The sequence below is a fragment of the Ochlerotatus camptorhynchus genome, unplaced genomic scaffold (genome assembly GCF_037179485.1).
Source record: "Ochlerotatus camptorhynchus isolate MF236.1 unplaced genomic scaffold, CSIRO-AGI_Acam_v1.1 ptg000025l, whole genome shotgun sequence".
Taxonomy (NCBI): Eukaryota; Metazoa; Arthropoda; class Insecta; order Diptera; family Culicidae; genus Ochlerotatus; species Ochlerotatus camptorhynchus.
This window is the reverse complement of record NW_027040517.1, coordinates 1,880,515-1,896,041: the sequence shown is the minus strand read 5'-3', so window position 1 is coordinate 1,896,041 and position 15,527 is coordinate 1,880,515. Positions and strand designations below refer to the sequence as shown.

Here is a 15,527-nt window from a genome sequence, read left to right as displayed (position 1 = left end):
GTCTCCAGAGTTGTAATCTTGTAACCAAACTTGGAAGCAGGGGTGCAGGTGATTTTGATCGATTCTCTTCATCAACTTTCTCTTCGAAAAAAAAAATACTTCAAATTTGGTATGCCTACAATTCAAAAACGGAAAGAGTTAAGATAATAGATGATCAATCAGTTAAAAGAACTAAATGCTCTTCACATTTGTTTCGTCCACTAGCGGTCCTACGTCAAGCTTCCGTACGTGCCCCTAGGCACAGATCCTTCTACTTTTTTGCAGAGATATCAGCAAAAGTAAATGCCGAAAAATTTATGATTTTTCTTCCAGAAGTAAATATACATCATGCCATGGACCAAAATGTGGATCTGGCTACATCTGGATACCTGGAACCGGTTCCCCAAAAAGCACCTCATGTTGGAAGCGTCCGATGGCTCAACATTTACGATCTTTCATCCAGAAGTAAATAGATATCATGCCATAAACAAACAGATGAATTTGGCCACATGCGGATACCCAAAAACTATTCTGGCAGGGTCCCAAAAAGGAGACTTCCAAAACATCATGTACTAGTACCGTCCGACGGCGGTTCCGGCACGGCCCATAAAACAAAATGTATTATTTTTCATCAAGAAGTAAATAGACATCAAGTTTTTTTTGGGCTCTTCCGGGTATTGGGATGTGACTAGATCCACCTTTAGGGCCATGGAATGATGTCTATTTACTTCTGGATTAAAACAATCATACATTTTGAGTCATCGGACGATACCAGTACATAAGGCTTAGGTAGTATCCTTTTTGAGCCCTTCCGGAACCGGTTCTGGCCAATGTGGCCAAACCTACTTTTTGGTCCGTGGCATGATTCCGATTTACTTCTGGATGAAAAATCATAAATTTTGAGCCGTCGAACGGTACCAGTACATGAGGTTCTCGAAGTGTTCTATTTAGGGCCCTGACGCACCAAGTTCCAGGTATCCACATGTGACTATATCCACCTGTGTGTTCGTGGCATGATCTCTATTTACTTCCGGATGAAAAATCATAAATTTTGAGCCGTCGAACGGTACCAGTACATGAGGTTTTGGAAGTGTTCTATTTGAAACCCTGCCGGAGCCAGTTCCGGGTATCTACATGTGCTTAGATCCACCTATTGGTCCATGGTATGATGTCTATTTTCTTCTGGATGAAAAACCAAAAACTTTGAGCCGTTGGAAGATACCACACACTTAGAAAAAACTTATTTTACACTTGACAGAATCCATCTATGACATAAAATATGAAACGTAAACAAACGTGCCTTGTAATTTTAAGTGCTCCGAGACTGAAAAGTTCGTTGCTCGATGAAAAGTACGTTTGATTAAGCTATATTTCGCGTCTGTTATGACACAAATTTATGTCAAAATTGACGCTCGTATATGTCAGTCTCAGAGCACCTAAATTTACATGATTTTTTCTAAGTGTGCAGTACATGAGGTTTTGGAAGTGTCCTTCTGTGCCCTATCGAAACCGGTACCAGGTAGCCTAAATGGGTAAATTGGAGAAATCCTGGGTTGAATGCCATTCTAGGAACCTTTAGCTTTCATTTGAGTGAGTTGCAGTTTGGGTCTTTTTTTGACTCGCTAATTCACAATGTGTAACTTTTTTCTAAATCATTAAGAAGGTTAAACATAGTGTCGGACATATTGCACTGTTTTCGGACAATCATGCACTATAATGCGCAGTATATCCGATGTTATGTTTAACGTACAGAACGAGAGTAAAATCGAATGTCACGTGTGGGGTTTTCCGGTGTCCAACTTGACCGACAATAGAAACCGCACAAAGCGCGTTAGGCCCTCACCAAAAGTAAGGCAGGTGGTGTTCATTGGAAACGCTAATAACATCCGGTCTGCAGCCAAGATGTTCCCAATACTCCAAAGGTTATACATTTTGAACACGAAGAAAATGGACTAACAACAGCGCCACCTAGAGTCGTGAATGTGAAAGTGGCTCGTTCCCCTATATATTTTGACGATTTTTCCCATACAAACTTCAAGTCTTTTGAGCGAGGTGTTCCCGTGAACCAAAAGACTTCAAATTTTGGCAGCATGTTTCTGACCCCCCAAACTAACATTCCAGGGGTAGTGGTTGAAATTGCAGGATTAACCTATTTTGACACACTCTAATGCTCGCGGGTGATTCAGAGTAACTGTCATCGATTTCACATGTATACATTAGGAATTGCTCAATGGGTAAAATGAGTATATAGTTTAAGGTGATACTCTAAGGAAGCCTTAGCGTGAAACTTCAAAGGCACAAATGTCAGCTTCCACAAAACATACAAATTTGAAATTGCAACTCTCTGTTTGTAGTAGCACAGCAAACAAGGAGTAGCAATTTCAAATTTGTATGTTTTGTGGAAGCTGACATTTGTGCCTTTGAAGTTTCACGCTAAGGCTTCCTTAGAGTATCACCTTAAACGTTGTGTAGCCAATCTCTGCCTTCCACTTGCGAGGCTATTCAATCTCTCGGCACAGCAATGTGAGTTACCCTGCCGCTGGAAACTTTCTTATCTGTTCCCAGTACACAAAAAAGGAGATAAACGGAATGTCATAAATTATCGTGGAATCACCTCCCTGTGTGCCTGCTCAAAACTGTTCGAGATTATCATAAATGGTGCTCTGTTCGCACGCTGCAAAAATTATATTGATACAGAACAACACGGTTTCTACCCGAAGCGCTCCGTGTCCACGAACCTGGTGCAGTTCACTTCTAACTGTCTGCGATGCATGGATTCAGGATGGCAAGTCGATACTGCGTATATGGATCTAAAAGCTGCATTTGACACGGTGGACCATAATATCTTGCTGGCCAAGCTGGAGATACTTGGCATCTCGTCAACTGCTGTGGATTGGTTCAGATCTTACTTGGTGAATCGCTATGTACATGTACATCGGATGTTTTCTCAAACAACTCGGGAGTCCCGCAAGACAGTAACCTAGGACCGCTACTATTTTCGATATTTTTAAACGATGTCGCCTTGCTGATACCATCAGGATGCCGCGTTTTCTATGCAGACGATACGAAAATCTACAAAATTATTAAAAGCCTCTTGGACTGCTGGGATCTCCAGAATATGTTAGGTATTTTTGCTGACTGGTGCTCAAGAAATTTGATGAGTCTAAGCATAGGAAAATGTAACATTATTTCCTATCACCGAAAAATCGAACCAATCATGTTTGACTATGTTCTCTACGGACGCTGTCTTGCTCGTGTAGAGCACATAAAGGATCTCAGCGTTACCTTGGACTGCAGACTCACTTTCAGAATCCACTACAATGACATCATCTCCAGAGCTAATCGACAATTGGGCTTTATTTTTAAAATTGCCGACGAGTTTCGTGACCCGCTATGTCTCAGGTCACTTTACTGCTCGCTTGTGCGATCCTTATTAGAGTCAAGTTCAGTTGTTTGGTGCCCTTTCCATGCTAGCTGGATCACTAGAATTGAATCCGTTCAACGCAAGTTTGTGAGATATGCTCTTCGTTTCCTCAACTGGCGTGACCCAACGAACTTGCCACCGTACGAGGAGCGTTGCCGTCTCCTGGGAATCGAGCCATTAGAGGTGTGACAGACGGTCGCTCAAGCTATGTTCGCTGGAAAGCTGCTTACAGGTGACATTGACTGCCCAACACTGCTGTCACAGCTAAATATGTATGCCCCTGAGAGGTCTCTTCGTCAACGCGACTTTCTGTTTTTGGAACCACGAGCCAATTCGAGCAATCAGCCGGCAATTCAACAACTTTTTTTATATGTTCGACTTCAATGTATCAGCTGACGTGTTTCGTCATCGGCTACTTGGTCTTTTCCGTACCGTTGACCGTAACTATTTAGTTTAAGTTTTATTCATTTAGACAGTAATTGTCAGTTGAATTTTTCAATAAACAATACACAATAAACAATAAACAATAGAGTATCACTGTGTACAAGCTTGTTAGTAGTATTAGCAAAGAAGAATACTTAGATAAAACAGTCGGAAGAAAAACTTTCTATTTTATTGTAATGACATCATCTCTTTCATGGTCTCTTTCATCCAATGAATACCTCCCGTATGCAAGGTAATTTTGTGGTTTTGCTGCCCCTCGGTAGGGATGAAATTTTACGCACTTTTTTTTTATCAAAACAAGCACACCAAAATCAGAGATGTCCCATTTTTTAATTACTCTATTAACAACTAATCGATTATTTTGTGTTCGCTGTGCTGTCATTTTTCCACCAATGAGAGGGCTGCATATGTTTGAAACGATGGGTGATGATCCTCTGAAGAAGTTAATGTTTATATTGGCATGATATAACCGATTTCAAATATATACTTTTCGTTTCGTTAATCGATTAATCGATTATTCGGATGAAAATTGGCCATCACTAGATGGATGGGAAACGTCATTCCAAATATAAGGTCCTTACATAAATAATGATAAAATTTGAAAGGGACCGGGGCTAATCACAAATTACGTTCCCACGGTAATTGAAATAACCACGAGTGCTGACCGGTTGGTATTAGAAATTGTATTCGTTTTCGATTTCAAGCAGAAATGGACGTGAAAAATGAAGGATGTTATAAATCTGTATACATTCGTTTGTTATCTTTTAGAAGCTGGAATCTCTTAGAGTGAATGAAACATTTATATTTACAGAGGAACCATGCTTGGAAAATTCGTTCAATATCAAAGCTTAAACGCATCGCCAGGACTCCAGAAGTGCTGGAACTAAAACGTGCGTGCCAGCTGTTATTCAATTTCGTGACAAATGTGGGTAGTAATTAAGGTAAACCTGAAATATGCTGATATCGATAATTCATGCAAGCGATTAAGTGACGGTTACTCCGAATCACTCTGTATACAAGAAATGTATTGAAGAAACATAAATCACTCCAAATTAATTTTTTGCTAACTGATTTCAACTTGAACCACTCTTAACCCCACGGTAATAAAGCATGTCACGGCATAGCAGCTAGGTCAAACCATGTAAAGGCAACTCCTGCAGGTTATTTTGTATTTACAGGACCAGAAAATTTAACTTTCGTCGCCATGACCAAGTCAATTGAAGTCTGTTTGTCAAGGTTTTAATACAATTGTAAATTTATTAATTAATTCAATTATATTCTCTCGTCTCTTCCTTTCATATCTGGTGCCATCGGCATCAACATCAGACACCGTTTCGTACAGCCATCAGTCTTTGAAATTGTCGTATATAACGAAGTACAACGTGTTATTCTTGCTGGAAGAATTCAGACGAGGTGTGATGGCACAACAAGGAAAAAAAACGAACCATGGAAGCAAAATCCAGAGAACAAGTTAGCTTTTGATTGCTGAAAATTGCTTTCTCAATGGATGACTATAATTAAATATTAGCAGAGTGCTTTCGGCGGTCGTAACTTTTCTCGGGAGTCAGCAGGTCCCGGTACGTACCGTAGGTATACTGGTGTAGTGAGGTCTGTTATTTGTGTAGCGGACGTACCGTAAGTAGGTTTGTAATAATATTTTTCGTATGTTTGATAGAAAGAGAAAACATGTTCATTGTTAGTAATAGAATGTCACCTTACTTACAATGGAAAGAACTTTTGACGTAGGATGACGTCTGTGATTTCTATATGGGAGTACACTTTGGGAAAACCGGAAATGGAATGTAACGACATTATGAAAGATTTTGAACGTTAATAACTCAGTTGCCCCTGAACCAATTTCAATAATTTTATCACCAATCGATCAGAAATATTTCTACGCAAGTTTTCCAACTGTTGATTTTTAACAAGAAACTATTGAAAAAGTGTTAAATGTCAATCATTGTCCAAAAGTGTCGAAATAAACAAACAAATCCACCCGTAACGTGGGTAGATCACCTTTTCGTGGTACGTTAAGGTATGTAAGATCTACCACCGATTCCTAGTCTTGACTACTTCAAACTAGGGGAACAGGTTTTTTAGTACTCGAAGGAACGCATCTTTTAACGTTTTCACTATTTCGCCATTTGACGTTTTCATGACGTGATATTGCAGTTACTAAAAACGAACCTTTCGCTTCGAAAGTTAAACTAAGAATGTTTTATTGAACAATATTTTACATATGGTACTGAGAATGGAGACACTTGAAGCCACTATGTATTTTCGCTATTTACTCGATCGTTGGTGATCGATACCAAGAGTGGGAAAGAATGAACCAAAGTGTTATTTGACACTTCTGCCTTTTGGTGAGAATTGCTGAATGCGTTTCGTTCAATTCATCGAACTCATTTATGCATTGCATTGCTCAAATGGGTTCGATGACTGAAAAAGGTTTTTTGGAATAGCTTGTCTCGTCGCGGCATGGTGCCACTTATGAGACCAGCAAATATAGCAAGCGTGGGAAGTTGCTGACATGTTTGATGCACATGTTACAATCTTAGTTCTTGTTACTTTTTATGCCTTGTTGATAGGGATAAATCCTCGGTCCAGGTAAACCGAGGAATAACTTGAAACAAGGAAAAAATGAGTTAGTTAGTCTTCACCTATGTGATTCTTAATCTTCTATTCGTTGTTCCCTAGTTTGAAGGGAACAAAAAAATCATACTAACGAGTATAAACAGAGAGAAACTCGCTCAAATTTCTATTCCTACACAAATAACATATAACTTATTATAATATAAGACCACGTAGTCCTACGTCACCATTTCGTACAACCCCAGAGGGCTGTCCCTTGAAGACTTTAGACATTTAGGCCCCTGGTAGAGTGAAAGCTGTTATTCCTTTTGCTGGCCAGCTCGGTTGCCAGATTCCACTCTGCCTTAGTAATTTTGGGTCCTAGTATAATATTCAATATAATGAGCAAGAGAAGGCTGATTGCAAATATATCATATTATTATGAAAGTCTTTTTAATTAAGAAAAAAGAAAAAAACATATATAATAAGCATTGTCACAGGATATGTACCTACAACTATGCCGCTTCTTTCCCTGGAAAATCTGTTTCCTTCGAAGAGCGAATCGAACTCACAGCTGAGACGTTCTACAAATGTTCTGGTAGCAAATTCGAATTAAGTTAACCCACATTTTTCCTTCTTCTTAGTAATGGTAAACGTAGTGTTTTTCATGCAGTTTCTGCAGAACAGTGCTTTTAAATAATTATGTAATCAAAAAAGCATAACGTGTCTAATATAATCGATGTCTATAATCGGGATTAGTATAAGGGAAAATAAATGTCATTGGTGGGTAGAGTGTATTGTAGAATCATTCAAGAATAATAATTGTTAATTTTGATCAAATAATCCTCCATTAAGGTGACGCGGGGTAATATGCGCCCCCTAAGAAAATGATCGATTTTCACTACATTTTGATCAAAAATAAACATTATATTACCACGCGTCCATTAGTCTGAAATGTCTTCTTGATGAGAAACAACGAGAAAAGGATTTTACAAAAAATCTTCTCAAAATAGCTTTTTTTTTATTTTTCGCTGGGTAATATGCGCCACTGGCAGGTGTAAGTGTTTTGCTTTTTACTAGATGTTATTTAGGTTGCATACATTTATACGCTTTCCTGTTCGTTATTATTGCGGGTAGTATACATTTAGGTTCCATTTAGAACACTTTTATAAGGTTCCCAGGTTCTGTGGCTCCTGTTTTACGTAACTCATAACAACAATTTAAACGTCTGCTTGGGAGCTACCAACCACATGGCACATATTGCCCCACCCTCAACTCAGAACTTGGTACATTAAAAAGCTAATTTGTGATCAGAAAACAATCGTTTTCACACAGATCACGAAGCTAGTAATGCTGCAAGTTGATAAATATATCTAATGTTACGAAAACTCTGCCTATGCCTATGCAAACTCTAACAAACCGTTAAAAGGCACTCAAATAAACTTTTTTTTGTGTGAGTTTAGAATATAGTATTTTTATCAGAATAGCTTTTAACCCCCAGCAATAGTAAAAATTTGATCATAGTGTCTATATTAAGCAAATTATTGTGTTTGTGCGTATTGCCCTGCTGGCGCGTTTTACCCCATTTCCCCGTATTTTTAAAAGCACCATTTGGCTTACCATCTCATAATTCTTAAAAATCCAAATCTTACCGATCGAGAGTCAGTTCCTCCAGCTGGTTCAGATCACAGGCAATGTACTCGAGGGCAGCGTCCGTTATCCGCGGACACCAGGATAGGTCAAGCGCACGTAGCTTCTGCAGGTTCTCCGCAATCAACTCTACGCCATCGTCCGTCACTTTACTGCACCCAGAGAGCGATAATACTGTTAGATGGGGCAGCGAATGTACTGCAAAAAAGAAGAATTGAGAAAAATGTTAGTTTCTAATATTGATAATGATTTTACTGAAATCTTGGCAAGAAGTAATATTTGGTGGCGTTATCGACGTATAAGGCAGAGTACAAGTCCGTTTTGGTAGTGGTACAGGAAGCATTAAAGCTTTTAGCTTTCAGTTTTTTCTGCGCAAACCGGTGAAGGAGAAAATGGAAATCTGTTGTGACAATCAAGAATTGCAATTGCGCAAAGAATGGTAATGGTTAAAGGGATTTTTGGCATTTTTTTGGCAGAAGATGGCAAACCAGTGGTGTCCGGTGTTCACCAGAGATGATGTTTGTTTTTCATTGCATGTAAAAATGTACAGCGGTTGTTAAACTTTTACGTATTTAACCTATCATTAAGATTAAATCAAGAAAAGCTTCGAATATTCAAATAGGATTATGTACACAGGCTATGATCACTAACTTCCGGACTTTTTTTTTCAGATGTGTTACCAGTGGTGCAGCGGATAATCGCGATGTAATCGACATTAACATAAAGTTGGTCGATATAATTGATTACGTCGGGGATTCTGTTCGACCGATCCGGGAGGGATCTGCGGTATTCGAAGCCCAACACATTGTATCCATCGGGGTACATAAACAGATGTTCGGAGTATGTTGATTTTGTTGGCTATGTTCATCAGTCATCTCATCCGAATCATGTTCCTTACGGTTGAGCTGAAAATCGCCGAAGGAATCGAAAATTGGGTTTTAAAATGTTCCTGTAAAGCTGGCACAAACCGTTGTAAGCATATTGTTGCATGTCTTCTACAGTTAAATCGGTACGTATTTTCTGAAATTGGATGAATATGATAATTTCCACGATGATCCCATTTTAGGTCGTGTAAAGCAGAATACGTGACCTGTACAGATGCAGTTCAGATTTGGGGCACATCAAAAGCAGAAGAAAAAAACGTTTTATGAGGAGCAAAGCCCATATTGGACTTATGTTGTGTTCGTAGCTCGAAGCAAATCAAACCCACAGACACCGAGCTCTAGAATAGTATTCTTACTGAGTTCTTCAGCAGAATTTTGAATGGTTTGTTTTTTTTTTTATATGTATAGACTCATGTGCATTTCCGTAGATTAGCATAGAAAATAAAAACCCACCGTAGATATGTATGAAGAACTTGGTGAACTACAAGAAATAGTGTGCTATCGTGTAAGCCAGGATCATCTAGAGACGTGCCAAAGAAGGAAATAATAACAATTCAACCAAAGTTCAATCCAAGGCTTCGTACAAAAGGATGATAAAAAACAACGAATATTCGTTACTTCATCAACTTATGCCAACTCTACAATGTAGAAGAAAAATCGAAGTTCTACATTGATTCAATGAGAAGCTCAATGGTCGCTGAGCACGAAAACGATGAAGAAGATACCTGGTGCTGATCTCGGACGCAATAGTTTATGAACTTGTTGATTACAACTTTATTAAACAGTTATTGCTATATTCAGCGATGCACGTTCAAAAAAATATAACCACGAAGTTGAAATGTGAGGATTCCCTAAAAGAATTGACCGGAAACGCTCAGAGCCTGAAGTACATGGTTGCATTCTTCTAATATGCAAAATTGCGGAAGTAAAGCTTAAGATACTCTTTAATAACAAGGACAACTTTAATGTTGGCAAATTCTATTGTTTGCTGGAAAATAGAATGCTAATGAATATTTCCAAATCTCATACTCAAATCTTTTATCGACTGGCAGAGCACATTTTACAGCAAGATTCTGTCAATAACCATCGAAATATGTAAATGAAAATATGCATTGATTTTGACGTAGGACTACGTCTGTGATTTCTATATGGGGGTACACTTTGTGAAAACCGAAAATGGAACTTGTAACACAATTATGAAAGATTTTGAACGTTAATAACTCAGCAGCCCCTGGAACAATTTCAATTATTTTATCACCAATCGATCAGATATATTTCTACGCATCTGTTTAATTTAAGACTTTATCGGTTTTCAAAACTTTACTATTGAAAATTGCACAAATGTGCAACTGTTGCTATGATAATTAAAATTATCACCGATTGCCTGCGAAAAGCGATTTCCCTAACACAGATTTCGAAGTTAAATTTCATCCGGTCTCACCAAACGGTGTTTATTCAATCACCGCGTGGTGAGTGGCGGTGTTCTCCAGTACCTACACAACGAAAGACTGCCTGCAAGCAGCGAGCTGCAGTCCACATGAGCATCCAAGAAGGAGGAAGAAGCCACACCGCTATTGATCGGAATCAGTAGCTCTTCGTGAGTTGCTGTGGGCCATCTATGTCAAGCGCGTCATACTAATGAATATAAACCCCGCTCAAATTCCTATTCCTACACAAAACACAAGCTCCTGCTGCAGGTAACAAATAAGATTTATAATACAAGACCACGTAGTCCTACGTCACCATTGCGTACAACCCCATAGAGCCATCTCAAATATCGACTGGAGCAGTACGCCAAAAACATTGGTTGGATCAAGATTTCACTACGTTAAAAACTAACTAAACTGATACTGTTCCTTGGAGAATGAAGAAACAATTGATTGGTGGTATAATTCAATAAACTTCACAATAAAAATAACCTGAATTAATCCACCAGTGCTGTGATCTGACCCTATTTCTGTAGATTATGATATTCTCCTTAAAAATGACTCCGAGAGCGCCACTTTAATAAAAATGTACAATACACGAACCGTAACCCAAATGATTTAACCATATCATTCATAGTTCGGAAGATAACCTTAAACTGAACCTGTTAGGCACTTTTATGGTTATTTTATATGTGGACAGGAACCCGACTTAAAATTGCCAAGCCAAGCCATACACACTTATTTTTTTCTACCGAGCTCGGCTGTACAAATCTCGGCAAAAATAAGTTCCACTGAGATCTCAGCAAAAGTGACATCTCAGTAAAACTTTTTTTGCCGAGATTTGCATAGCCGAGTTTGGTAGAAAAAAAAAACTAAGTGTGCACAATATTCCATATAGGTAACTGACCAGAAGGTCTCGATGAAACGTGCTCAACTTTTTGGCTCAGCTCTGGTAGTTTCTTCGGTCCCAAGCTAAAGGTACTGGTTGCGTGCAATTCGCTTTAGCGGTTACCGAGATATACACACTTAGTTTTTTCTACCGAGCTCGGCTGTGCAAATCTCGGCAAAAAATGTTTTACTGAGATTTCAGCTAACATTTCATTTGTTTGCTGAGATTCAGCTAAGCATTATCCGAGACTCAGCAGGCAAATGTCGCTTTTGCTTAGATCTCAGTGAAACCTATTTTTGCCGAGATTTGCACAGCCGAGCTCGGTAGAAAAAACTACGTGTGTACGACTTGGTTTCCAAAATGCCCATGCTAAGGAAGGTTCCCGTTTAATCCACAAGGTGAATCGGTATTTTAGTGTAATGTCATCTAAATGTTGGATTAGGCTTTTGGAAAGATATTACAGTCGATATGCTTAATGAAAATTGATATTCTTGATAAGATTGATAAAATTAAAAAGGCCAACAAAAACCTGTTTAAGAAATACAGCGGGGCAAAATGCGCATACTGATTTCATGTTAAGGAAGCATACATTTAGGCTTTATCTACGTTCTTCCTCTATTGAATTTCAAAGGTTCACGCCTGATCGCTATGCTTTCCACACTACAATTCGCGGGGCACATTTTGCCCCACTTAGAGCATGAAGGATATATCTAACATCTTGCATCAAAATCATAAATGTTGGTAGTGATCAAAGATAGGAGCTATTTCAAGAAATTACTTTTCTTGCCTCATTTTCCTGTAATTTTTTTTTTAATTTTATAAATTTCAAATGATTTTCTTTAAACAGTTTTTTGCATTCACATAGTAGGGGAGATAGGGGTAATATTCCCATGCTAAGGAAGATGTCCGTTTAATTTACAAAGTGAATCGATATTTAAGTGCAATGCCATCCTAATGTTGTATTGTTGATATTACAATTCTAGATAAACATTTCAAAAGTTCGTATCTACATTAATCGATTCTCTTAATCGACTTTGTCTTTCATTAATAACTCAGCTGTAAAACCATTTCCTGTTGTAGGGGAAATGGCTCTAATATTGAACTATGGATCTAAGATTGGGCCCATCGCTAAAAATCTGCTATTTATCAATTTTATCTGGATGAACGCGTCATTGGGACGGTACTAATAGATATTTTTGGTTGCTATTGAAAATTTGTCGATTGCTGAATCACATACAAACCGACATAACACTCGCAAGTTTTTCATCAAATAAGCTGTTTGAGAACACGTCGAACATATGTGTAACTACCCTACACACTAAAGATGTATCCATCCACACACAGATGTCATTACTTGTATATACAGTCTCTATAGTCTTGTTCTGTACTGTTTAATATTGTATTGAATGATAGACGATAACAAATAAAAAGTCAATAGTACGTATGCCTCTGCCATGACAGGACGGCCAAAATATTCGGTCGTGTATTTTATTTTCACAACACAACGTCGAAAAGGTCCAGCCCGTGCGCGATCACAAGCATTTAACGGTCAATTTAAAAGTATCATAGTTGGTAGTACCGCCACCTGTGGCGAGCATAGTCAATTCCCTTGCGTTTGACGTTTACACACTACCGCCATCTGTTTATCGTATTGCCCACCACAGTGTACTCAACAGACGGTGGTAGTATTATGTATGTTTGTCTGTGGCTGATGTGGGGCAAAATTAGGGGCATTTAGGTCGACATTACATCCATTTCCCTTATTTGATGTTTTAGACGCTAGATAAGAACCTCCTTTATCAAACAATGTGGTAAACATAGTGTGACATTTGTTTGGTTGGGAAAAGAGAAGGTCGATGAAGAGAATCGATCAAAGCAGATAGGACCTTTTAAAATGTTCACCAAGAATTGGTATGGTGAACGAAAATTGTTAAATTCTTGTTTATATTTGTAAAATTGAAAAGGCCAACTCTTTTCGTAATACTGCCGGGACAAATTGCACATACTGATATCATGTCAAGGAAGCATACATTTAGGCTTTATCTATGTTCTTCCTCTATTGAATTTCACAGTTTTACGCCGGATGGTTATGTTTTCCATTCTAAAATTCGCGAGCCCATTGTAAAAAAAAAAACTTAAAATAACACATGGTAATGTTGGAAATAACTGCTATTTTTCTTATAAACATACCAGTCGAGTTATCGAGCCGAAAGATGAAGAATGTACCCAACAACTTGCATCAATCCAATCGTTAATTTTGGTGGTGTTCAGAGATACCAACTGTTTCAAGAAATAACTTTTCTTGCGTGGTTTTCAACCAAAATCGTGTTTCAATATTATAGATTTCAAATGACTTTCATTAAACAGCTTTTTGCTTCTATTCACATAGTACGTTCAAAGTCCAGCGAGTGGCAGCATTTTTTCGCCATGATATCAATTAGCAGCTGAGATGCTAGGGGCGCATTTTGCACGCTTTTCATCTACTCTTTAGCCCAGTCTTTTGGTATATTACAATATTTATAAGTAAGACATAAAATGTAATTAACATTGTAAAAAACGGTTTACACTTGATAGACGACAAATGAATAAGTAAATTATCGATTGGAATCAAAAATTTGAGAAAACCTACCTTTTTTATAATGTTCGGGCAATAAAGCTTTTGATGATTAATTTTAATTTTGGCGTCATAAAATTGTCTCAGTATTTTGCAACCTTGCTTAAAATTCTATCAGGAAATTTATTCATTAGTTTATTGTTTTTTTCAGTCAATGTATTAAATATGAAACATGATATATGAATGCGAACTTTACATTTTTTGATCTAGTTAATCTACTTGAATTCTTGCTTCAAAATCAGCAACAACAAAATAACTGTCGCAATTTTTGATGTGCGAGCGTTTTGCCAGATGTCAACTTAGTGTTCTTGAAGCTCTTCCAAAGTTATTAATTTAGAGCTTTCTATGCCAACCGATACGTCAATATTGTGTGGCAAGCCCATGGAAGTCGAGAAAATTTCCAACCCGTGTGATTTAATCGACCGGACCGGGAATCGAACCCACCGTCCCTAGCTTGTTAATACCTTGCCTTTACTGACTAGGCTATCTGAGACTCCTTAGCTTAGCTTAGCTTAGCTTAGTCTGACTGCACGTATCGATAGTTGCACTCCGTGATTGATCTGAACCAGTGAAATTGTACAAAGAATCAACTGAATGGGGCTTGGGAGTAACCTGCCATTCTCAGTGTACATGTTCCAGTGACTCCTACCTTTAAAGATCAATAACGTCACCGGCCACGTCCTTGCAATCAGGTGGGAGAGGGAAGGAATGTTAGTGTGTGACTTTTGTTGTTTTGGGACCGTGTTTACCTCTGCATCCCACAAAAGTCACAGGAAGGAGGTTTTGTTAGTGGGTTAGGTTCGTTGGATCAGGATTCACCTTGATAAGTGATGCGATCTTTTGTTTTGTGTAGTTATTTATAAGTGTTTTCGATTTATGCTCTAAACAGCCGGCTGTCTAGAGATGTAGATCATTATTAGATGTGTGTATACCGATTTAAACCAACAATAAGGATACTGTTGGGGCCACTCACAAAGTGTGATGATGGTTTATTTTATTTTATCAATGACCAAAATAATTAATTATAAGCGGTTTGAACCGATTTAAACCAACAGCAAGGATGCTGTTGGGGCCACTCACAAAGTGTGATGGTGGTTTACTTGATTGAATATAAAATAATTATTAGAACCGATTTGACCCGATTTAGACCAACAGCAAGGATACTGTTGGGGCCACTCACAAAGTGTGATGGTGGTTTATTTAGTTCGGAAGAAAATGAATATGTATACTTCTTTTTTTTTTTATATAATAGAACGAATTTGTACTGATTCAAACCAAAAGCAAGGGTTCTATTGGGGCAACTCACGAAGTGCGATGGTGGTTTATACTATAAGGGCATAAAACAAAATCAAGAGCCATTTCGGTTTCCATAGCTTCCTAGACACTCGGCCGCAAAATAATCTTATCCGACGGAAACGTCTCGATCATCGCGCGATTTACCGTATTGATTCAAATTCCGAACAGTGCGTTAAAATCATCCTTTGAAAAACACCTTTTTTACCTAAAATATTGCTGATCCGCTCAGAATGTATTTAAACTCACGACTTATCGTAATATGGACATCCTAAAAGAAAATTTTTCAAAATCCGTCCCATACAAAAACACAAGTGCTCAGAATTTGAGCGTGTTCGTAATATGAATCAGA

General features: G+C 38.2%; 1 protein-coding gene across 5 annotated transcripts in view; it reads right to left on the bottom strand.

Annotated features, from left to right (window-relative positions):
* LOC135707967 (F-box/LRR-repeat protein 16) overlaps positions 1–15,527 on the bottom strand; it is a 125,766-nt gene that overhangs the window by 11,563 nt on the left and 98,676 nt on the right. For all 5 annotated transcript variants that reach the window (XM_065229880.1, XM_065229909.1, XM_065229898.1 and 2 more), the window contains one exon: positions 8,071–8,266. In XM_065229880.1, the coding sequence (XP_065085952.1) occupies positions 8,071–8,266 (196 nt within the window). The remainder of the gene's footprint in view (positions 1–8,070; positions 8,267–15,527) is intronic.